Source organism: Sceloporus undulatus, chromosome 3, assembly GCF_019175285.1.
Source record: "Sceloporus undulatus isolate JIND9_A2432 ecotype Alabama chromosome 3, SceUnd_v1.1, whole genome shotgun sequence".
NCBI classification, from domain to species: domain Eukaryota; kingdom Metazoa; phylum Chordata; class Lepidosauria; order Squamata; family Phrynosomatidae; genus Sceloporus; species Sceloporus undulatus.
This window is the reverse complement of record NC_056524.1, coordinates 254,510,971-254,536,563: the sequence shown is the minus strand read 5'-3', so window position 1 is coordinate 254,536,563 and position 25,593 is coordinate 254,510,971. Positions and strand designations below refer to the sequence as shown.

General features: G+C 41.1%; 1 protein-coding gene across 1 annotated transcript in view; it reads left to right on the top strand.

Annotated features, from left to right (window-relative positions):
* Window positions 1-510: 510 nt before the first annotated feature.
* The window catches only part of PHC3 (polyhomeotic homolog 3), an 82,881-nt gene continuing 57,798 nt past the window's right edge, over window positions 511-25,593 (top strand). The window contains 6 exon segments of the mRNA XM_042457492.1: window positions 511-652; window positions 6,378-6,528; window positions 9,677-9,835; window positions 11,205-11,282; window positions 11,771-11,929; window positions 24,686-24,784. Coding sequence (XP_042313426.1) covers window positions 6,400-6,528; window positions 9,677-9,835; window positions 11,205-11,282; window positions 11,771-11,929; window positions 24,686-24,784 — 624 coding nt within the window. The 5' untranslated portion in view covers window positions 511-652; window positions 6,378-6,399.

The window sequence follows — 25,593 nt, the reverse complement described above, 5'->3', positions numbered from 1 at the left end:
TGTGTCATTTAAACAGCATACTCCAAAGTGACTGAAGCAGCTTTATTTTGGCCTGTCTGTATGGCTTTTGTAGAGTTCAGTCTACTTCCTCAGATGCATTTAATGGGGTGGAGGCCATGCAGACACATATATATATATATGAGGATGTCAATACAAATTACATAGTGGTTTGAGTGTCTATGACTCTGTAGCCAGTGGGTCCCTCCCAAACTGTGCTCTTTTAAGGGAATTCTGGACTTCAGCTCCCAGAATCCCCAACTATTGGCCAACATGGCTGAGGCTTTCTGGGAGATGAAGTACAAAAAAACCCCTATTAATAATAATAATAATAATAATGGGCACACTTTGGGGGGGAAACCACTGCTCTGGAGAGAAATAATCCAGTTTGAGAACGCTTTAACCGCCTGGAATTGTGGGAAATGTAGTTTTGTGAGACATTTAGTGCAGTGCTGTGTTCTGGACTTGAAAAGGGGGGGAATAGTAAGACGCGCGACCTTTCGCGCGTGCGCAGTGCCTCCCTGTGAGGGAGGCGAGAACATGGCGGAAGCGGAGGAGAGGCTGCGTCCGCTGAGCGGGCGCTAAAGAAGGGGGCCTTCGTCTTTCCCTCTCAAGCACCCGCCCCGCCCCCCCTCAGCGCGCGCGGCGACCGTTGGTGAGCAACGCGGGGGGGGGGGGCGGGGGCCGGCCAGAAAGCGAGGGGAGGGGCTGCCTCGCGCCCGCGCGTACCTGTCTCTTCTTTCTCTGTGTGTTAGTAGTGCGCATGCGCAAAGCTGTGCTTACCTCAAGCAGGTGTGTGAGGAGGCGAAGCCTTGACGCCAGTTGAGGGGAAGCTGCTGAGGGAGAGAGAGGCGTCTGGGGCCTCTAGGGGAATTATTATTATTACTGTTGTTACTTAATATTCTTACATCCCGCCTTTCTCCTCCCAATATAGGGACTCCAGGCGGCGAACGAGTATAAAACAAACACCATTTTAAAATAATACAAAATATTAAAGTACATAAATATGCAATTTTAAAAATAATATTTTATTTTTTTTATATCTTGCCTTTCTCCCAATATAGGAACTCAAGGCGGCAAATGAGTATAAAACAAGCACGATTTAAAAACAATACAAAATATTAAAATACATAAATACACAATTTAAAAAACAGCAACAATTAAAACAATTTTAAAGATCCCTCCCTCCCTCCCTCCTTCATTCTGTACATCCTCATCCCTCCCTCACATACACTAACCTTCTTCTCACATTCTTTCTTCTTACTACCTTTCCTGCATTCCTTCCTTCCTATCAGTCACTGATTGCTTTGCTACTCTTTTCTGGACCTTCAGCTTTCTTTATTCTCTGAAACTCCATTCTCCTTCCATCTCTCTTTATGTAGTAATTTTAACTTTTTGTTTAGCTTATTTGCAGCAGTCTCATTCTTGTGTCTAAAATGATTCTACCTTCTCTTTGCTAGTCAACCAATCAACATTCAAAAATATTTCAGGGGAAAAGCATATCATATATTCTCCCTTACTATGGGCCCAAATAGACAGCCCAAAATAAAGTCGCTTCAGATCACTTTGGAGGCATGCTGTTTAAATGACACACACGACTTAAGGGTCCAGAAGCTGTGCTAAAGCTGTGCCTCAGTCCTTAGGACTGAAGCATGGCTTTGGCATGGCTTCTGGACACTTAGGACGCATGCATCATTTAAAAAGCATACCTCCAAAGTGACCCAGCACAGCTTTATTTTGGCCTGTCTGTTTGGGCCCAAAATCTCCCCATGTCCCTTTTAGATAGTTTATTATTTTTATCCAATCCATCGTCCTGAACAGACCAAAATAAAGCTGCTTCGGGTCTCTTTGGAGGTACGTTGTTTAAATGATGCATGTGTCCTAAGAGGCCAGAAGCCTGGACAAAGCCACGTTCCAGTCCTAAGGACTGGAACACAGCTTTGGTGAAGCTACTGGGGGCATACTTATCAAAATAATAATAATAATAATAATAATAATAATAATAATAATGTTTATTTATATACCGCTTTTCCAAATTAGATCTAAGCGGTGTACAACAAGAAGTACAATACAAAGTCAAAATAAAACATAACAGGCCTCTCTCCCCCTCAAGATGGTGGCTGAAGGGAGGGCTCTTTGTCTTTCATGCCAGGCCTCTCTCCCCCCAAGATGGTGGCTGAAGGGAGGGCTTTTTCTTCTTTCAGGCACGCAGTTGGAGCTTGCCTGCCTCCCTCCCCCCAAAATTAGCAGATGACACCAAATTAGGAGGAGTACCTGATACCTCAGAGGACAGGATCAAGGTTCAAAATGGCCTTGATAGATTGGAAAGCTGGGCCAAGGCTAACGAAATGAATTTCAACACAGAGAAATGTAAGGTACTGCACTTAGGGCGGAAAAATGAAATGCACAGATATAGGATGGGGGACATCTGGCTGAATGAAACTACATGTGAAAGGGATCTGGGAGTCCCAGTAGACCACAAGTTGAACATGAGTTAACAGTGCGATGTGACAGCTACCAAGGCCAATGCGATTTTAGGCTGCATCAATAGAAGTACAGTGGACCCTTGCCTTATGCGGGGGATCCGTTCCGCCCCCCCCCCCCCGTAAGGTGAATTCTGACTGCTTCGTGTGTGTGGTGGTGCGGCAGCACGCGCGTGTGTGCCATGGCCACATGCCCCATTCATCTGAATGGGATGCACCACCCCTTGCGCCCTGTGTGTTCCCACGTGGCTTGAGCACGTAAGCTCAAAGCCGCGTATAGTGGGCCCGCATATAACGCGGGCGCACTGTATAGTGACTAGATCAAGGGAAGTAATAGTGCCACTCTCTTCTGCTCTGGTCAGGCCCCACCTGGAATATTGTGTTCAGTTCTGGGCACCACAATTCAAGAAGGACATTGAGAAACTGGAGCGTGTCCAAAGGAGGGCGACTAAAATGGTGAAGGGTCTGGAAACCTTGCCCTATGAGGAACGACTCAGGGAGCTGGGGATGTTTGGCCTGTAGAAGAGAAGGTTAAGAGCTGATATGATAGCCTTGTTTAAATACTTGAAGGGATGTCATATTGAGGAGGGAGCAAGCTTGTTTTCTGCTGCTCCAGAGACTAGGACCCGGAGCAATGGATGCAAGCTCTTCCAGCTGTATGATTCTATGATTCTATACTGCCCTCTTAAAATGCATATGTCATTTAAACAGCATACCTCCACAGAAGCCTGAAGCAGCTTTATTTTGGCCTGTCTGTTCAGGCCCATGGTTCGTAATATAATTCTACATTTGGGACTCCTATTTTAGTTTTATTAATGTTCAGTTGTAAACCTGCTTTTTCACTTTCTTTATTGACGTTCTTCAGTAATTATTTGCCATTTTCTACTAGCAGTATCGTGTCATCTTCATATGGCGAACCTATGGCATACGTGCCAGAGGTGGCACTCAGAGTCCTCTATGTGGGCACATGTGCCATCACCCCAGCACAGAGTTTGCCAGAGTTTGTTACTAGAAAGCCAGAGGGACATGGCACTTTGCAATAAATAAGTGGGTTTTTGGGTTGCAGTTTGGGCACTCGGCCCCTAAAAGGTTCACCATCACAATGGTTGATGTTCCTTTCTCCAAATTCATGCTTCCTCCCCCTGAGACTAATCATGCTTTACATATTATATGATCAGCATTTGTTGAGATTATATTTGTTGGAATACTTAACTTTAATTTTTTGTAATAGCATGTACTTCCTGACAGCCTTTGTTTATTTTTAAGGGGGGAAAGCACTGCAAATAGCACGCTAATGTCTATAGAATTACTTCTGCTACTTCTTCTATGTCAGATTGATATTACTAAGCTTGCCTAATAATGTGTGGCATCTATATATTACAGTGGACCCTTGTTATACGCTGGGGTTTGGTTCCAAGATCTCCCGTGTATAACAAAATCCGTGTATGCTCAAGTCCCATTAAATATAATGACATAGCAAAATGGTGTCCCTTATAAAAAATGGAAAATCAAGGTTTGATAATTGAAATTTATACTTTTTTTGAACATTTTCAAACCGTGTATGCTTGAATCTGTGTATAAAAAATCCATGTATAAGAAGGGCTGTCTGTATTACTATTGAATTTTAAGGGTTTTTTTTAGAAATGGGAAATTAAGGGTCGAAAAACTAAGCATTGGAAATTTTCCAGAAAAAAATCATACTGGAATTCTTTTTGTCTCACATCACTGTACTATGGAATGAAAATATTTTAAAGGAATAACTACCGTAGGTTTCTGTGTAAAGTAAGATTTCTTTAGAAAATTATCTGTTTGGGAAAGAAAGCTTATCTATAAATGTCAATATAGCTAACTTTGAAAGGAGGAAATCATGACTGATGCTGCTGTATGTGTGTTTACCAAACATCATAAAGGAATTAAAAGCACATTACCTGTAATGATTGGTGTTCTCATATGAGAATGTCGGTATGTATTTGTTTGTTTTCTCTGTAGAATGAAACCTGGAAAGGAGATACTAGTGCCAAAGAACCATCTTTCTGTCTCTGATGTCTCCTAATTTGGTCTGTTCACCAAGATAGTTATCAGTAATATCACTTACCAGTAACACAAAACAACAGTAATCTCACTTATCAGTAACACAACACAATGATTTCCCCGTATTTCATGAACATTATGACTATGATATAAACTTATTGAAGTAGCTATCTACAAATAAGTTGAACATTATAAGAATGGCACCACCTCTCCTTAGTATGGCAAACAACTCCTTTCCTTCCAGTCTTTCCTTAGAAGAAGGCCATGTGGGCTGGGATGTATGGGGTAACAAATGAGGCATTTTGTTTGGCTTTAAGCAGTGTTATCCAGTTTGAGAGAGGTTGCCCAACAGTTAGAGCAGAGAAACCTCCCTCTGCTTCCCCTCAGGAAGGACAAGGTGTGTGTGTGTTTAAGTGCCAAACATAAGGATGGTTAACTTCTGAATTTATACAGAACATGGACAGCAGTACTTTAAAAGTGCACACTTCTACTAGTACACCTTTTCTTTCATTGTAGGAGAGGGAGGTGCTTTCAGTCACTTCTTTCTGTTGGAGCTGTGAGATTCTACCCTAAGCAACAACTGAAAATTTGTACTCACCCTGCTTCTCTTTCAAAGCAAAGTACTGTATTTTCTGGCGTATAAGACTACTTTTTAACCCAGGAAAATCTTCTAAAAAGTTAGGGGTCGTCTTATACGCCGGGTGTTGTCTTATAGGGCAGGTGCTGAAACCTCCAAGCTGGACTGGAACTGGAAAAGTTGGGGGTCGTCTTATACGCCCAGTCGTCTTATACGCCGGAAAATACGGGTATATTCTCCCACCTGCAGACTTCTCATGACAGTGCTCTGTATGTATATGTGGATTGGTTGAAGCAATTGGACAGCTATGGGGCTTGGCTAGTAAGACCACTGAACCTATGTGAATCCTAGCTCCTGAAAGTTCTAAAATAAGTGCTCTTGTCATTCTAAGGATTAATATTTTCAACAGATTTGTTAATAATAATAATAATAATAATAATAATAATAATAATAAGTTTTATTTATATGCCGCCCAATCACTGGGAATCTGAGCGGTTTACAACAGAGGGGATAATAGACGGTTCCCTGCCCGCGGGCTTACAATCTAAAAAGACACGACACAAAAGGAGAAGGGAATGGTGAGGGTCCAGCATTCTTCTCTCCCTCTGAGGCTTGGACCAAGGCAGATGGACTGGAGGGAAGGCTCTTATTCTTCCAGGCAGGCCTGGTGGAGCTAGCCTGCCTCTCTCCCCCTCGAGATGGTGGATGAAGGGAGGGCTCTTATTCTTCCAGGCAGGCCTGGTGGAGCTAGCCTGCCTCTCTCCCCCTCGAGATGGTGGATGAAGGGAGGGCTCGTCTTCCTCCAGGCAGGCTTGGTGGAGCTAGACAGACTTGTTCTATAGACCTCCAGATCCATACCTGCAAGTAAGAGACTGACTTGCCATCTTGGTTGATCTAGGATTTGAATGTGCATTTCAAAGTCCAGCACCCTTGCTCGTCAGGATATCACAAGCTAATATGCCTGCCTCTTCAGACTCTTAATCGGAAATATGCAAATTACAGTCCCCACTCTGTGTTGGAAATTAACCCCCAAATTAGCAGTATGCAATGAGAAGATGTTGTAGCACCTTTGTGACTGACTGTTGTATTGTAAACTTTTATAGACTTGATCTGCTTCCTCAGATCTGCAGAATTATGTCTCAGAAGTCTCTGGGGGTTTGGTTTGCTTTCTAAATATACACTTGGCTCATTTTGGCCCCAAAGAGCCTTTTTAAAGAACTTGGCCTTGAGATTAAGCCTAAAATTGTGCATGCATTTAAGTCTTTATTATCCATTTTGTTTCTCATCAGGTGGACAAATCATTCCACAGTTATGGAGCATGAACCAAGCACAACAACATCTTCCACAGGCACAACAACGATAGCCACCACATCTTCCCCTTCCCGTACACAGCCTCCTCAGATATCTGTTTATAGTGGGTCAGATCGACATGCTGTACAGGTATTATAATTGATATATAGCTGGTACATATCTGTGCTGAAAAGAAATAATGAAGGTAAAGGGAACTATAAAACTGCTTTGAATTGGCAGGGATTATAGACATTTAGATACTATTCATTTAGTATTTCAGAAAGAAAGAAACTTAATTTGCAGGGAAAGTTTGTTGCTGTAACTACTTCTTCTTTGCAAAATGTCTGAATCCCAGTGGCATCTTGAAATCTAACCTGAGAAAAGCAAGGAAGCCACTGTCTCCAGTATCTCTCTCATTGTTTTATGCTTCATTTCCTGTTTCTCCTGTTGTGTTCTATTTGTGAAAAATCTTTCTTTCCCCTATTCCTACCTTATTATCTCAATTTTCTCTACTTTTCCAAAGTAGTGAAGCAAGCGTCTGCAGAGCCCAAATGCTGGCAGGGATAATAATATCTGTCATTCTTCCCATATGTCTCTGTTCCTTCCAACTTTACCTGTAAACCATATTGTTGTTTGGAAATAAATTTTCCAGGAGCAATGGATTTTTTATTATCCCTTCTGTAATGAAGAGCACCTGGGGGCAACTTTAAAACCTAGAGTATTATGATATGTTGCTGATTTTGCAGATTTGTATGTCTCTTTCTCCTTTGCATAGATAAATTTATATATGATGTCTTGCACACAGATACATACAGATAGATATGAATCAACATAGTGGCATGTCCTTGAGGGTATGGCTATTGGGACTGTCATCACTTCACTGGCTGCCTGTTAATTTCTGGGAGCAGTACAAGGTGTTTGTTACTACCTTTAAAGCCCTACATGGCTTGGGTCCAACCTATTTACGGGATCACCTCCTTCCATATAATCCACCTTGCACACTCAGATCCCCAGGGGGGAACCTATTGCAGCATATAAGAACCAGGTTGACTGCAACTACTCAGTGGACCTTTCCTTCAACCGCTCCCAGATTATGGAATGACCTGCCAGAGGAGATCTGTCAGTTTACCATCTTGGATGCCTTTTAAAAGGCTGTCAAGATGGATCTCTTACAGCAGGCCTTTCCTGAATAGTATACCCAGCCACTAAATTGAACCCACCGTCTTATGAATTTTCTGAAAAACCCATTCAACCCTCTTTGATTACCTTAATGTATAGTTTTTAACTGTCATTGTGTTTAATTGATATTTTAAGGGGGGAGGGAATGATTGGGTTACTATGTACTGTATATACAGTGGTGCCTCGGGTTACGAAATTAATTCGTTCCGCGGCTAATTTCGTAACCCGAAAAACCTTCGTAACCCGAATTGCCATAGGCGCTAATGGGGAAAAAAGCCGCGGCTCTGCCGCGGCTCCATTTAAAACAGCGCCGGGGTTTTTTCGTAACCCGAAAAAACCTTCGTAACCCGAAACAATAAATCCCTATGGGATTTTTTCGTATCCCGAAAAATTCGTAACCTGGGTATTTCGTATCCCGAGGTACCACTGTACTCGACTATAAGTCGACCTCATATATAAGTTGAGGACAGGTTTGGAGGTCAAAATTAGAGATTTTGATATGACCCATGAATAAGTCGAGGGTACAATTTAGGGGCATATACTAAAGATTGTAAAGGATTATGCAAAGGAAAACAAGATCAAAGAACATACAAAATTCCAGCAGCTCATACTAAAGGCTGTATGGATGACATAAACAGAGGGAGGTCAGTGCTTCCAGGGCAGATTATGGTCTTTCCTTTCACCAGGATATGGTTCCTTTTTAAAATAAGTATCAAAATACTGTATAGTACTTATATTGACCCATGGGTAAGTCAACACAAGTTTTTGGGGTCAATTTTTTGACTAAAATTTCTAGACTTACACATGAATATATACAGTATGTATTGTGTGGAATTTTAACTGTACACCGCTTTGATTGTCCTTGGACAGGGAAGTGGGATATAAATAAAGGTTTTAATTCATTTATGTTTATTTCATCTGCATTTCAAAACACCATAACTCTGCTCTACTTCCTTCTAATTTTTTTTTCTATCCCAAATACACTCGTCCCTCCACATTCGCTGTGGTTAGGGGCACAGGACCCCTGTGAACATGGAAAACGGCAGATAATGAAAACACTGTGTTTTTACTTGAGAGAACACCTCTCTAGGAATCTCTAGGTCAGTGGTGACGAACCTATGGCACGAGTGCCAGAAGTGACACTCGGAGCCCTCTCTGTGGGCACACACGACATCACCTCAGCATAGAGTTCGCCAGAGTTTGTTACTGGAAAGTCAGATGGACATGGCACTTTGCAATAAATAAGTGGGTTTTGGGTTTCAGTTTGGGGACTCAGTCTCTAAAATGTTTGCCATCACTGCTCTAGGTGCTCCAGTGCAACCCTGTGGCCAACATCTGTCAGACATTAATCATAGAATTGCACTGGAGGAGCTACAAATGTCTAGTGGAATTTCTAGGTCCTTCAGTATGACTTTTGGTTAAAGTTGATCATGGAGTTGCGCTGGAGGACCTAGGTATTCCCAGAGAGAACATATTAATAAAATCCATGAATAATCAAATCTGCAAAAGTCAAAGCCGCAAACATGGAGGGATGCGTGTATACCAATAGGATGTAACCAATTACTCTTTTCTGATCCTTCTTCCATTTCTTTTTTCCTTGTCCATTTCCAGACATTTAGGACCTCATAGAAACTAATTATTTGAAGAATAACTTAGTAAAAATTGGTAACTTCTGTTTAACACCAATGTATCTAATGATTATAGCATTTCCTTGGTAGAGAGTAGGGTTGTACATTATTAACTGCATGTTGTAAAAGAATGTGATATCACTTTGATGAAGGTGCTATGTGTATTGAATCCTAAGGACTAGATTAATTTTGTGGGCCTGAAACAGTGTGCACACCATCTGATAGCATTGTCTATACTTGAGACTATATATGGTGACTACATACTTGGGCCATTTATTCATATCCCCATCTGCACCTTCCTTGTAAACTGTTATCTTGAACATGAAGGCTTGTATTCAAAAGTCATGGAAGTAGACATAAAGACAGTGGGGCTATGATGTGGTTCTTTGAGAATGCAGGCTATAGTGGTACATGAATAATTGTCTGGTTAATGCAGTAACATTAAAATAACCTTTTTTTGCCCGTGTAACAATGTACTTAAAAACCCACAGGTTATTCAGCAGGCTTTGCATCGTCCCCCTAGCTCTGCAGCTCAGTATCTTCAGCAGATGTATGCAGCTCAACAGCAGCATTTAATGTTACAAACAGCGGCTTTGCAACAGCAGCATTTGAGCAGCGCTCAGTTCCAGAGTTTGGCCAGCGTACCACAGGTGAGACTGGGATAGATTAGGAAATATTGAAATTAATCTTAAATGCCATAGAACACAACAACAACAATGATAATAATAGTAGGGCTTTTGCCTTAATATAGTGGATTCCAGTTCTCTTTTCATAACCCCAAAGACTGAACATTAGTTTCATAAGGGATGTCTACTTAGCAGCGTGAAGATAAACTCAACTAAGCAAAGGGACACTGCTCTCTTATAGATAATCAAATTGTCAGATTGTATTTCGCTGTAGTGTTGAAGGAATTATATATATATTTAAAGACCTGTCAGGCCAACAATTTATTTTTGTTGCTATAAAGCTAAATAGTTTCTCATTAGGGAACAGGAACCCGAGGCAATTTAGCTTTCACTCTAATCAAATAGATATCTCAGAATCATGAACTATGACACCCTGATCAGCTTCTAATCAGTTTTATAATTCATATCATCAGTTTCAGTCTTATGTCATATTCTTAACTGTGGGCATTCTCTAACATCAGTATTTGCTTATTTGTTTAATGCTTTTCTGTACCAATGTATATGGTAAAGAGTTACAAAGTTTAAAAAGTAACAAAACAATGAAAGTGGCATATAAAAACACAACTAAAGGCCAGTTTATTTTATTCATATATATTACCCAAGGCAACTTGCCTTATGTTATTCAAATAACATAAATAAAACAGTAATATCAAACAAAACATAACAAAGATGACGGATAAAACACAATCTTCAGATGAAACATTATATGGAAGCTTCACTATTCAGGAGTAAGTAACTGACTCTAACCGTAGCTTTGCATTAGTATATGGATAATGCAGTTGGTTAACTTTTATAATTCTAAAATGACAGAGTGGGATTCTTTCTCTAAAAAAGGGCTGGGGATAGATGGGAGGGGAAAATATCAGAATACTTGTGAGTAATGGAGAAAAGTATCTGTATTGTTTTTTACATCCAAGGGAACAGTCAGAAGCTGGAAGAGAATGGAAAGTCAGCAACTTGATCAGTGGCTTCTAATTGGTCTGTCTTGCATATCTAGGCCAAGACTGTGAAACAGATGGTAGGACTATACAGCTTTTATAGAGGAAATGCTATGGTCTATGTTTGACGCAAAATCTGTTCCGAAATCTGTTATCTCAGGATAACCTGTTGCTCAGGTTAACTGTTCAAACATGTCATAAATAGGAATAGGGGGACTGGCCACAGGTTTGCAAGGTCCCAAGGCCATGGTCAAACCATCCTGGATCTCCTGTGGCCATTGGGTTGTCTAGTGAATGTCACTGAGGCTGATGTTCAGTTTATCATGTTCAGCATTATTAAGACTCTGTTTATTGCAGTGTAAATGACACATGTGACAGATGTGCTTGCTATTTAGACAAACTTATCAGGAGGAAGGCAATGTGCATCCCCCAATGGCAGTGTCACTCAGCAGTCAAGCGTGTCAGAAACTTCTGTAAGTGTCTTTTAAAAATGCTTTCTCTTGATCCTCCCTTTATAATTTACTTGCATTTGTTCTTTGAAATTAAATACCCAAATATTTATGTTTTATCATATTCTTGTACAAAGAGTTGCAGGAGCAGAAATTTTAATTTTTAACATTTTATTACAATCAAATTCTTTAAACTCTAGAATTAAAATATTATCAATGGGTATCATATATTAAAATTAATAGCTATTTATATATATGTTTAGATTTGAAAATATATCTTAACATACATTAGCCACGGTTAAAGAAAATGTAAGATGGTAGACAGTGATCTTTCCAGTGAACAAGTAAGTGACCAAAGATACTGGCAGAAGTCTAACTTTTAAAGCTGAGATTATGAGGCAATCATATACAAGTTTTCAGTGGAATTTGAAACTATATAAGATTGTAACTTGTCTTTTCAATATTGTGGTCAATGAAAGTGCATAATGCAGACAATTATTTTGCTTCCTTAGATAAATCTCTCTGCTTCTCCTACACCTGCTCAGCTAATAAGCCGTTCACAGGCATCCAACACCAGTAGCAGTAGCCTTACCCAACAGACCATGCTACTAGGGAGTACGTCCCCTACTCTGACTGCCAGCCAGGCTCAAATGTATCTTCGAGCTCAAATGGTAAGCCTTACTAGACATGTTAGATTTTTCAAAAACTTTGGTGAAATTTATTCTTTGCTTTTCTCTTTTCCTCCCTTTGATTAATGATTCCCTTCCTTGGTTCTTCTGAGTTTTTAAGAAAGAATGTTTTGTGGGGCATGTTTACACACACGAACCCATAGCAGTCAGTCATTATACTTCATGATGTTTTTTGTACATGAAAGATTGACATTTGTGATGTCTTTTGTAACAGTGTTTTTTCCCAGTTATTTTTAAAATACTGTAATGTGCCTAAGACCATTCCCCCCCCCCCCCAAGTGTCCTGAGTGGTGTAGTGGTCAGAATATTGGAATAGGACTCTGGGAGAACAGGGTTTGAATTTCCACCCAGCCATAGAAACCCATTGAGTGTCCTTGGACAAGTCACACTCACTCAGCTTAAGGGGAAGGCAGTGGCAAACTTTCTCTGAATAAATTTTACCAAGAAACCCATTTGAAGAGGTTGTCATAAGTTGGAACTTGAAAGCACATAAAAATGACAACAAATTTGTTTTAAAAGAAGAGTTCTAGGGGCTTTTTTGCTGTTTTGAATTCTGTAAGGCATTGCATAGGTTTAATTACCATATATATTCAATTATAAGTCGACCTCATGTATAAGTCAAGGGCAGGTTTTGGGTCCAAAATTATGGATTTTGACATGCCCCTTGGGTAAGTTGGGGGTAAAACTTAGGGGCATGTAATGAAGGATGTAAAGGACAAAACAAACAATGCCAATGAACTTACAAAAATCCAGCAGTTATAACTATTTGTGCTCATATTAAAGGCTGGATGGATGAGAGAGTAGAAGGGGGTCTTGATTTCCCCCCGGGGATGGTGTGTGTGTGTGATTTAAAGTAGCAATACTTATATTGACCCATTGATAAGTCAATTTTTTAACCTAAATTTCTAGACTTATACATTAATATATACAGTAGCTCCTTGCTTTAATTTGAAAAATCTATATCCACTGTTATAAAAGAGCAGAAATATTGGATATTTCCTTACTACATTTACACTTCCACAGCATAGGACAAAAGATTATATTGGGGTTTAGAGACAGAGAAATAGGTGCATGAGAAGTTGGGAATAAAATACACGTGTTATGTCCAGTTGTGAATTTGGCATAGTGGAAATTGCTTGCACAAATTGAGACACCCTATTTTTGCTGATCCCTTAGTTCTCAATCAGTGGAGAAGGAGCCATCCAGGAAAGTGTTAATTCCGGACACCGCCCAGGCAAGGCAAGGGATCATATGTTAATTTGAGTGATTCAGTATCCTTATTCTTATCTCTTACTCTTCACTTCTTTTCCTTGCCTTGATCAAGGAAGGTTGTAAGCAAACCTCTCCATCTTTCTCTAACTATTTTTTTTCTGGGTTCTGCATTCTTCCCTCCTTCCCCCACTTCTGTTTCTTTGTGTCTCTAGGTGCTTCCTCCCTGCTTTTTTTCTCTCATTTCTTCTCAGTTTGTTTATTGTGGCTTTTTTCCCCCTGGGTAGGTGTAATGGGGAAGGCTAAAGTGAAATCAAATGGTCCTTCAGCCACCAAACCCTTCCATGCTAGACAATGTGGTTTAGAAAGAGAGGTTAGATAAGCACTTCTAGCCAACTCCTGTGGAAGCTACAAGGACATATGGTTGATGCCAACTCCCCCTCAAGTGACTACCTCTGCCATAGCCTTTCCTGCAGCAAGGGAGGCTAATATGGAAGAAAATTCCCCTCATGAGGAAGACAGCTCTGCTTCTGACCTAGACAGGATTGAGGCGTCTGATCTCTCCTTAACACAAGGGTCAGGTCCCAAAGACCTCTCCAGTGCTGATGAGCAAATGACAGAGGCTGTTGTTTTAGAAGAGGGCATAACTATAATTTCTCAAGATACAATCCCTCGTCATTTACAGAAGGAAGTTCTGCTACAGAACTCTCCTCCAGAACTTCCCAAGGGGCAATGAGACCTAAGCAGCCTTTACAAATGGGGGTTATTCCCAAGTGACAGTTTTCCAAAAAGAAACCATGTGCTCACCCACTTGATGGCAGCCATTTTGAATCAGGTCTACAGGGTAGCCATTTGAAATTAACAGAACAGACATTACCTATGTCCTTTTCAATTGCTCTGCCTTTTATAAATCAGAGTGCATGGCTCAAACAACTTTCCTCCATGGTTGGTGAAGAACTGAAGAGTCTGAAGCAGATGTCCCCCAATTCAGTTCCTCATCTAAAAGGACTAGGTTTCCTTCACTGGGCCCTTCTACCTCCACCACCATAGTGCCCACTCTTCTCCCCAGGAAACAGGGGAAGAACAAAAGCCATTAAATGCTAGACCTGCCAGGCCATTCCTCTGCTGAGGATTCTGCTTCCCACTCAAGGAAGAGGCCTCCTCTAAAATATATTAAGATGGCTTCTCTCCATTTCACCTCTCTCAAATATTTATCTGACTCAGACCTAGGTGGCTAGTCAGATTCTGGAGAGAAGGAGGCTATTTTCACAAATAGACATTTTAACCAAAATGACTATCTCTCTCTTGTGTAAGGCTGTAGTAACATTTGGCATCCAAGAGTCTTAATCTGACTGTCCAGCTGCTGTAGCCACTGAGCGTCCAGCTGTAGGAAAGCTATGTTCCCAAAGGCAACAGCCTCCTTACATGTTGCTCCCTTTCCCTCTGATTTCAATGACTTACTAAAATTAGAATGGCTCTTTTCTATACAGGGCAAAAAAGGGACCAGCGTAGCTTAAAAAACTTCCACCAGAGACTATGAACTTACTAAAGCCCGCTCTTATTGATGGCCCCATTTCTGCTCTTTTAATCCAGGGTCTCACCACTAGGGAAGAGAACTCAACTCTTACAGACCCCAATGAAAAAACTGCTGACACCTCCCTTAAACATTCCAACTAAGCTTCCATCTGATTAATTTGTGCCTCTTCTACTGTATCTCTTATAGCCAAAGCAACTATGCTCTTGGTACAAGATATTTTGAATCTCAGGAACTGAATGTGAAATCCCTTCACAAGATATTGCTTAGGATTTATAAATCCTTAGCCTTTGTGGCTGATACCACCAGAGATACTCTTACCTTTTCCACAGTTATTATTATAGCTAGATACTCTGACTAAGGATCTGGAATGCGTACTCCGAATCCAACTTAGCCATGGTCTCTTTCACTGGCTCCCTCCTGTTCAGTGAGGAGGCACTCAACCACATCCCCACTGAAACTAAGGACAAGAAGAAGGCCCTGCCTTCTGTACCCAAGAAGGAATGTAAATTCCAGGGTAAACAGTCCCAGCCTTTATGTTCCACCTGGTCCTGTTCTCATTATCAGGATTTTAGGTAATTCAAACCCACCTGGTTTATATCTGTTTTACCTTTGTCCCCAAGGAATCTCAGGCAGAATTGCCCCAACAAGAAAGCAAGCAAACCATGAGACTATCCTCTCCATTAGATATTCCCATTTTTTCAGAGACATAGGCCACCTCAACATCAGATTTAGACAGTTAATGAACAGATCAAAATAGAATTCATACAGCTATCCAGACACCGGTTCCTCAGGTCTCCAGTGTCCAGAAACAGCTTAAAGAACCTCCTAACACGCTAGGCCATTGCTCCACCTTCTAAAAGTAGGAGCCATCAAGTAGGTTCCACCAAGCAAGAAGTAGAACCTGCTTGATCTATTTGATCTTCTTCACATTGTCCAAAAAAGGAGATGCAGTACACCCAATTCTGGACCTCATATTTCTTGTTTATCAGATACAGGTGTTTGCAGATGGAAAGCCTTCAGACAATTCAAGAGCATATCTTGCTAGGGATTGCCTTCTATTAGTAGATATTTTGGAAGAGCAGGTACCCTTGTTTCTCTTATCTCAGTTCCCATTATCAGTTCAGAGCCCTCCTTTGGTTAGCCTCAACTCCTCAGGCTTTTATTGAGGTGATGATCACCTCTGTGGCCCACCTAGGGCTACAGAACATCCATATATTCCTATATTTGGATGATATCATTTTGAAATGCCACACTCTGATAGGTGTTTGTCAGACTTTCAATACCACCCTATCTTTCCTCTACACTCACGGGTTTGTGTTCAACATCCAAAAAAGCCACTTTGTTCCAACTCAGAAGCTAATACATTTAGGGGCACTCGTGGACATCAAGAAAGGTTGCATCACTCAGTCCCAGGTCAGATAGAAAAGATCAGGGAGGCAGCCTTCCTTTTTGTGAAGACAGAAGTAGCAGACCTGATGTCTTCTTCCCAACTTTTAGTCCTCATGGTCTCCAGCATCCATCTCTCCACGTGGATAAGATTCCACCTGCACCCCTTCAGTGGCTCCTATGCCACTTTCAGTTTCACATAACAAAGAAACCTCTCAAAGGGAGTTCCATTTCAGGACCCTCCCAGAAAGTGCTCCCCGCAAACACCACCGTCCTGAATTGAGGGGCCCATTTCAAGGACTGCTCTGCTCAGGGGATCAGGAACAGATCAAAACTCCTCCACAGCATCAGTTGGCTAGAACCAAAGGCCATCAAACTAGTACTCTTCCACTTTCAAAAATTTCTCAAGCAAATTCATGTCCTTATCCAGTGTTAGGACGTTTTTACTTAGGGGAATTTTTAATTAGCTGAAATTGCTGAGAGGTACATCCTATGAACTTCTCGAGACCTATTCCCAAATTTGACTACGGAAGGATCAATTAATCCCTTAAGAAGTAGCGCAGAGACAGGCTTCTTCAATTAAGGTCTGATTTTTTTTAAAAGGAAAAAACACGCACATACAGCAATAGACACACAAACACACACGCTCAAGACGCAATGGAAATAAAGAAGGGAAAGATGGGAAAAGATTCGAGGTATCACTAGGGTGATGCTTACTCCAGTAGTCTTCCTTGAAAATCCAATGCAGAGGAAGAGGGTAGAGTGGGGGAACTGAGGCACAGCCAAAGAAATGGGGGGGAGGGAGGGGCAGGCCGAGCCAGAGCTAAAATCAGAGTTCAGTGTGGCATGAAGCCAAGCTGCAATCTGAAAGTAGCACACTGATGGGGCAAATCCAGCGGTTGTTATAGGCAAAATCTTGCCTCTGGCGATATGCTTAATGGCTTGTCCGGAGCCTAGACATAGGTGTTTGATGGCCTTGACTTTGTTACACCAAGATGTGAGATGGCATTACCATTTCAGTTGAGGTCTGACACAATCGGGGGAAGATAACCAGGAGGATGGGTGGGTCGTTGCTTTGATCACTGGCCCATCAAAGGTGAGACCATAGGTACTGTCTCAAGCTTGGAGCTAATGGCAACTCTCAATCATTCCTGTGGGGAATTTCCAAAGTGTTGTTTTCCAGGCTCCTGTGAGGATGATGTCATGGGGCCCAGGCTGCCTATCTGGTCTCCTCACTTACCAATAATGGCAGACCCACCTGAGAGTTCCGTTTGAGCTCACTCCACACACCCTCCAGAATCTCCAATTTTGCTAACACCAGACAGACAACAAAACAATGAAATCACTGCTCACAGGTCAATAGCTACTTCTGTAGCCTTCTCAACAAATGCCCCTATAGAGGAAATTTGTAGTGCTGCCATCAGAGTCACTCCTTCCACCTTTACGTGACATTACAGATTGGATAAATTTGCCTCAGCTTGTGCAATCTTCAGCTGCAGGGTGCTCTTATCTTCTCTTGCCACTGTCCCTCCCAGGGATTGGTTAGATTAGTGTAGTTTCCTTTTCTGGGTGGCTCTTTCTCTTCCAGCTATGAATGTCACATTGGAGGATTTACTGTGAAGGTCCATTCTAGACAAGGAGAAGGAACCATACAGCTCCACCCTACAGTGGCAAAATTGTACTTCCTTTTCTTTTGAGGAACTTCTTCTCTTTCCCATTTTTTCTTGGTTTTGCAAAGAACTGAAGATGAGGAGCTAGGGATCAGGATATAGAGTCGCTCAAATTAACATATCCCTTTCCTCACCTGGGTGGCAAATGGAATTAACCCTGTCCAGGATGGCAACTTCTTCTAGGCTAGAATGGACCTTCATGGAAAGTCTTCCCATGTGCCTTTCTGCAGGCTTTTGCAGTACAGTATTCACATTCTGTTCTGGATGGTTCCTCCCAAAACATTCAGGGGCAGCTTGTGGGCAGGGGACTGAAGTGGGTTGAGAATGCTTAGTGGAATTGAATGTCTTGGCTTGCATAAGGAGGAATTCTTTCTGCTCTGTCAAAGTTATAATTGAATGCAACCCTGCAACTAGAGTTTTGAAAGTTCTCACTAACAAGGAGAGAAACCATATGTAAATTTCAAAAATAGTCCATTTCCAGTTAAGGAAACTACACAATATATGCATGCTCTTGAGTCTTGTCATCCTACATGTTATATAATATTGTGGTATTGTTATTGTTGGAGCCTTTACTCTATAGAATTTTTTAAACACACTAAATGGAATAAACTCCTTTTTACATAGCATACTAAAACACCAAAGCCCTTTCTATGATATTATTTCTTCAAATCTAGTTGGCCATGGGTAAGAGACTTAAAATAGATCTGAGGTTTGACTTGTATTCCATGGAAATAATAGAAGGTGATGTGTATAGTTCAAATAGCTTACTGTAAAAAGGCTTTAACTTTTGAAAGTGTTTGATTTTTTTCCCTGTTCTTGAAGATCTGTTGATACTCATATGTACTAACTTAAAGTGTTCAAGAAGAAAATCCTTCTGATCCAATTTATGTAGGAGGGATTTGTTGAACTGTTTTTCAACCCAAAGGCAACAACACATTTCTGCTTTATCCTTTGAAGAAGCAGATTCCAGTGTTGTGCAGAGCCAACTCAGTATTCTGTCTTTGTTGTACTGTGCACTGGCAAGGGGAGTCCTGTTCAAAATGGTGAGAAGATCACATGAGTTGGCATTGTGGGAAGAAAGGGCTCTTATCCTGTATCAGCAGCTCACTATGTCATTCTTGCATTCCCAACAGGAAACCTAAATACTGACATAGAGCTGTTGCATATAGAGCCACTCCCTGAGAGCGCTTAGAATACTTTGAGAAAGCAGTTCCACATGGATCAGTTCTCTCTTTGCTTCTGCTTCCATGTGATCCCCCACTACAGACACACAAACTCACACAAAATATTCAGCCAAGGGTCAGACAGCATTCCCCGACTAAAATCCTGTGGGCCTCCCTCCTCTTCCATGGCCAAGAGGTTGGGCTACGGGGCTTTTAGCCAGTTATTTTTTATTGATTGTATAGTTTGCTTTATGTGTCTGTAGTTTATATTGTTTTACGATACTGTTGTTTTTAACTCATGCTGTAAGCCGCCCTGATCGTAGGAAGGAGCGGGATAAAAATAAAAACATTATTATTATTATTATTATTATTATTATATAATATACCTCACTCACTTCCATGCCAGCATTCTCTGAAGATGCCAGCCACAGATTCTGGTGAAACATCAGGAACAAACTTCCAGAATATGGCCATATAGCCCAAAAAACTCACAAAAAACTATGGATGCCAGCTGTGAAAGCCTTCGACTTCACAAAATATTAAACTGCTTGGGAAACAGCAGTATCAGAGGGCCATACCCCATTGGGAGCAGCTGCCTTATGGTGCTCTGTCTCTTGATGACACAAGGTTCTCTCATGTTTCCTATTGAGAAAGAAAGGGAAAAAATTTTTAAAATGCCACTTCACATTTCTCTAGTTGTCTTGAGGGAGAGGCTACTAAAGGAATGAACTTTGCTCCCCTCCTTCCATTTCCAAAATATGAGGTGAACAGGGGCTATTGTAGGGTTTCAGTAGGCTTGATGAGAAGATCTAGCTACTTAGATTTGGCCTGCTGGCTGGAGCTTCCCCATTACTCATGTGGGCACAATTCTAGAGTCATTTGTTTGCAGGGCAAAAAGTAGCAAAGATCATCATTAAGGCAACAGAATTTTGTGAGAATGGAGGAATCTGTTTTCAATCCTCCTGAATAGAATTCTGCATTCCTTCCAGCTAATTTCTTGGGATGAGTCGGGTTAAAGTTAGGAAGGAAAGAAGAACTATTTTTATTTAAAAATACAAAAATTAACATTAAATATACAGTATATTTAAACTCTGTTATTAAGCTCCTTGAATGGTTTACAGATAATTTAATGTTATTTATAAGGATATGCAGCTTTTCTGATCAAATGGATATGATAATGAGAAATATTTTCAGTACTTTTTCTTGATTTTGGGGGACAAAGCCCTGAATTTTTGATTTCATGTATGACATGAATAGGGGAAATTCAACATAGAATAAATAGATAGTACAGGAATACCTGGTTAATCTAAATGAATATAAGTCTCCAGGACTTGATGAACTACATTCAAGAGTATTAAAAGAACTGACAAATGTAATATCGGAGCCATTTGGCAATAATCTTTCAGAACTCCTTGAGAACAGGAGAAGTCCCAGCAGACTGGAGGAGGGCAAACGTCCCCATCTTCAAAAAGGGGAAAAAAGAGGATCCCAACAATTATTGTCCAGTTAGTCTAATGCAGTGGTTCCCAACCTTCCTAATGCCATGACCCTTTAATACAGTTCCTCATGTTGTGGTGACCCAAACCCATGAAATTATTTTCATTGCTACTTATTAACTGTAATTAAATAGGTGTTTTCCAATGGTTTTAGGCAACCCCCATGAAAGGGTTATTCGACCCCCAGGTTGGGAACCACTGGTCTAACGTCAATACCAGGAGAGATTCTAGAGCAGATAATTAAACAGAGATTGTGTGAACATCTAGAATCACAAAAAGTCAACATGGGTTTCAGAGAAACAAGTCATGCCAGACAAATCTAATCTCTCTTTTTAAATAAAATCACCAGCTTGGTAGATGAAGGAAATGCTGTGGATATAGCATATCTTGATTTTGGTAAGGCCTTTGACAAGATTCCCCATGAAATTCTTGCAAGCAAGCTTGTAAAATGTGGGCTAGCCAAGGAAACTGTTACATGGATTTGTAATTGGTTGACCGTCCGAACCCAGAGGGTGCTCAACAATGACTCCTTTTCATTCTGGAAAAAAGTGACCAGTGGGGTCCCACAGGGCTCTGTCCTGGGTCCATTGCTATTCAATATCTGTATTAGTGATTTGGATGACAGAATTGGGAGTATACTTATCAAATTTGCAGATGACATCAAACTAGGAGGAGTAGCTAATACCCCAGAGGACAGGATCAAAATTCAAAATCACCTGAATAGATAGAAAGCTAGGCCAAAGCTAACAAAATGAATAATAATAATACAGTAATAATAAAATGTATTTATATTCCGCCTCTCTACAAAATGCAATCAGGGCGGCTTATAAAGATTAAAAATATACAGTCCGAACCCTCATTCCCCCCCCTTAAAATACAATTAAACAATGTAAAATTAAAACATAAAACATACTTTAAAACAGTGCAATAAACTGTGGTGAGGTCAGAGTTCAGCAATTAGATTTTCCTTCTGATGGCCGAGGAACTATTCAGGAAAGGTCTGCCGGAAGAGATCCATCTTTATAGCTTTTTAAAAACTGTTTAGGGTGGTAATATGACGGAATTCGTTCAGCAGGCCATTCCACAATCTGGGCGCAAGAGATAAAAAGGTCCTCTGGGAGGTCATGGACAGCCTTATTTTACAAGGCTGTAACAAATTTTTTGAATTAATCCAGTAGATAAATATATACATGCTGTGCATGTTTACAAACAATGATAGGGGTCTAACAGACTGGCAACGTGGAGAAATGTAAGGTACTGCACTGGGCGGAAAAATGAAACACATAGATATAGGAAGGGGGTCACCTGGCTGAATGAGACTACATGTGAAAGGGATCTAGGAGTCCAAGTAGACCACAAGTTGAACATAAGTCAACAGTGCGATGCGGCAGCTAAAAAGGCCAATGCAATTTTAGGCTGCATCAATAGAAGTATAGTGTCTAGATCAAGGGAAGTAATAGTGCCACACTATTCTGTTTGGTCAGGCCCAACCTGGAATATTGTGTCCAGTTCTGGCCAACACAATTCAAAAAGGACATTGAGAAACTGAAGTGTGTCCAAAGGAGGGCGACTAAAATGGTGAAGGGTCTGGAAACCATGCCCTACGAGGAACGACTTTGGGAGCTGGGAATGTTTGGCCTGGAGAAGAGAAGGTTAAGAGGTGATATGATAGCCCTGTTTAAATATTTGAAGGGATGTCATATTGAAGAGGGAGCAAGCTTGTTTTCTGCTGCTTCAGAGAACAGGACCTGGAACAATGGATGCAAACTACAGGAAAAGAGATTCCACCTCAACATTAGGAGGAACTTTTTGGCTGTAAGGGCTGTTCAACAGTGAAACACACTGTAGTGGAGTCTCCTTTCTTGGAGGTCTTTAAGCAGAGGCTGGATGGCCATATGTTGGGGATACTTTGATTGTGAGTTCCTGCATGGCAGGGGGTTGGACTGGATGGCCTTTGTGATCTCTTCCAACTCTATGATTCTATGACATGTTGAGTAGATCCATCCTCCTTACCAGATCTGTCTCAGATAGCAGTGGAAAGGCAGCACCAGTAGCCTGCATACATTTGATTGACCTCTCTGTGACAGATTATGCTTGTCAGAAGCTTTCTAGAATGCACTTCTACTCCTAATCATGCCTTTTATAATTTTGTCTTTGTGGAAAACATGAACAGTCTACCTGTTCTTTCTCTGTTCTGGCCTAACCCACTCATTTTTTCCATGATACTTCTTGGGTCTTGTGGGAGGTAGTCATTACCTAGCAACACCCTTGCTGCTGATTATATATAATAATGAAAAATAGTGGTAAAACATGCTAGTTCCTGATAATTTGGTATTTTCATCTCATTTTAGGAGTATTAACAGATTGCTTGCTACCTGATTTTCTCAGTCTTCCAATGCAAATAGTGTTTCAATGGCAGAGGAGGTCATTTCATTGTTAGTACAGCACATCCTCCCTTCCTATAGTCACAGTGCTGCTTGCCCCTATCCAGCTGCTGTTTACATTTTCTAACAAGTGCTCATGAATTATATCCACATAATGTTAGTAGTGTCTTCTTGAAGTCAGCCTGGTGTAGTGGTTTAAGTGTTGGACTATGACTCTGGAGACAAGAGTCCAAAACACACTGCAAAAGTAATCCAGTTTGAGACTGCTTTACCTGCCAGGAATTCTGGGACTGTAGTCTTGTGAGACATTTAGTTTAGAGGGCTCTGGTGTCACAATAAACTACAATTCCCAGGATTCTCTAGCACTGAGCCAGGGCAGTTAAAGCAGTCTCAAACTGGATTAGTTTTGCAGTATGTTTTGGGCCTAGGGTTCAAATCCCACTGAGTGATGTCCCACTTAGCAAGTCACAGTCTCTCAGCCTCAGAGGAAGGCAAAGGCATACCCCCTCTAAATAAGTCTTGCCAAGAAAAACCAATATTAGGTTCACCATGGGATCACCATAAGCTGGAAAGGACTTGAAGGCACACATACTTCCCTTAACCAAACTTTGAACTCAAGGTTTAAAGGTAATACTGGTTACCTTTAAGCAAGACAACAATACTGGTAATGCTATGTTTAATCTCGGTTGAAATAGAGAAGGAAATTGGACCTGAGATTAAAAGGGAGCGTCAGTGGAGAGGAGATTAAAAACTATATCAAATCAATAAAATATAAGTTATTTTAAAAGCAATTAAACAATTTCTAAAGTTAAAACCATTAAAATTAATTTAAAAATCAACTAAACCGCACAGCACATGATTAAAAGCCCATTACAGTCAATTTCTAAAAGCCTTGTGGAATAAAAATGTTTTTATTTGCCAGCAGAAAGAGAACAAGGAGAGAGCCATCTTAGTCTTTCTATGTAGATTGTTACAAAGTCTGAGAGCAGCCGAGAACGCGCTCTTCTTTGTTCCCCCCAAAAGACCCCGAGAATGTAGTGGGACAGAGAGAAGGGCCTCTCTTGAAGACCTTAGACTTCTGAGGGACTTTTTAAAGGAGACCAACTTATCTGCATGCAACACAAAGTAGAAATTTTAAAGTGGTGATCATGCAGCATAGTGTCTGATTCCACTATAGAAAACAGACTGGGACAAGTTAGTCATTTTCAGAAGTCACTCCAGTCCCTGGTACAAGCCAGTCTTGCTTTCATAGTCCACAGTTTTGAAAAGTGCTTAGTTGCCATCATTGCTTTGGGTCAGGTAGAAGTACAGCAAATAAAACTTTCATCACTGAAGTGCTTAGTAGAGCCCACTCCTGAATGTCTGTCTGCCATGTATTGTCTGCCAATAAAGGCCCAGTTTAAGTCAACAGTTGGCAAACCTGCTCTGCAGACAATGCTCCTCCCTAGGTCGGTAAAAATGTTAATCAGAATTATTTCATAGCAACCACATTTTCTCAGACTGCTAAAACTGGAATTGCTGGTTTAACATTTTGTCAAGCTGTAATAAAGCTATAACAAGTAGTTGTCTCTCAAGTTTCAGGTTAGCTGAGGTAGTTCATTTTCTTTTAATTACTTTCAAATACAAATACAAGAAGAACATGTAATGGAATTGTTTTGGGGGGGTAAAGAGAGTCAGGTGGAAGAGTTAGGTCAGAAAGATAAAAATCTGTATGAAAAGATAAAAAAGCTGAGTTAGGTAGAGAAATATTGAGAAGTTGCTCTGAGATTACAGCAGAAATGTGCAGCTCTTTGAAGAGGCTGAACCAAAGAGAAACATGTAAGCAATTGTTATCTGTGTGCATGCACCCATAGTACAGTTTGTCTTTCAGATTTCTTTTTCCTGCCTTCACAGCTGATTTTTACACCTGCTACCACTGTGGCGGCTGTCCAGTCTGACATTCCTGTTGTGTCATCATCATCTTCGTTTCCCTGTCAGTCTGCAGCTACTCAGGTGAGCTCACTTGGAGAGAATGTATTTGTCTGTGTGTGTTCATTTCACAAAATCATTGTGGAGAATCAATATGAAGTTCTACACTTTGTGTTTGCAGTGCATTGTTTTTCATCAGAATATTTTAAGTACTTTCATTTGTACTTTTGTCTGTCCAAAAAAAAAAAAAAAAATCATTCACAAAAAGCCAGAGTTCTCATTTTAAAACCTCAGAATTTTCCAGTAACCATAGAATCTTACTGAAGTGCTTTGTGGTAGTATAAAATTGGTCCCATTAGTTCTTTCTGGAATACAAGAAGCATTCCCATGGATAGCACCTTAGAAAGAGGTATATTAGGGGCTGTACAGACAGCCCATTTGAGCCCACTTGGAGGCATGGTGTTTCCATGTACCATGCCCCCCAAGCAGGATCAAAGCAATTACACACCACTTTCCACAGAGCCGGCTTTTTCAAAGGCTCTATGGGAGAAGGGACGGCTTTTTCTAGCCCCCAAAAGGAGCGGATCTTATCCACTCCTTTTAGGGGCAGATTCGGGTTGGATTGGAGCCAGGCATCTTTTTTCCCTGGCCCCAATCCAGCCTAAAAGGGGCGGCTCTTAAGACGTGCACCCTTGGAAGCTTTTCCCTGCCTGGGCTTTCTCTACGGAGGAAGCCCACTCAGGAAGAGGCTGCGGGGCAATTGCTCCTCCTTCCCAGGCTCTCCCCAATTGGGCTGCCCCTTGCGGAGGCAGCCCAGCTGGGGAGAGGCTTGGTCGAAGGACCTATTGCCCCATGCATAAGTCTCCCCAGGATTCTGGAGGCTATTTGGGGGC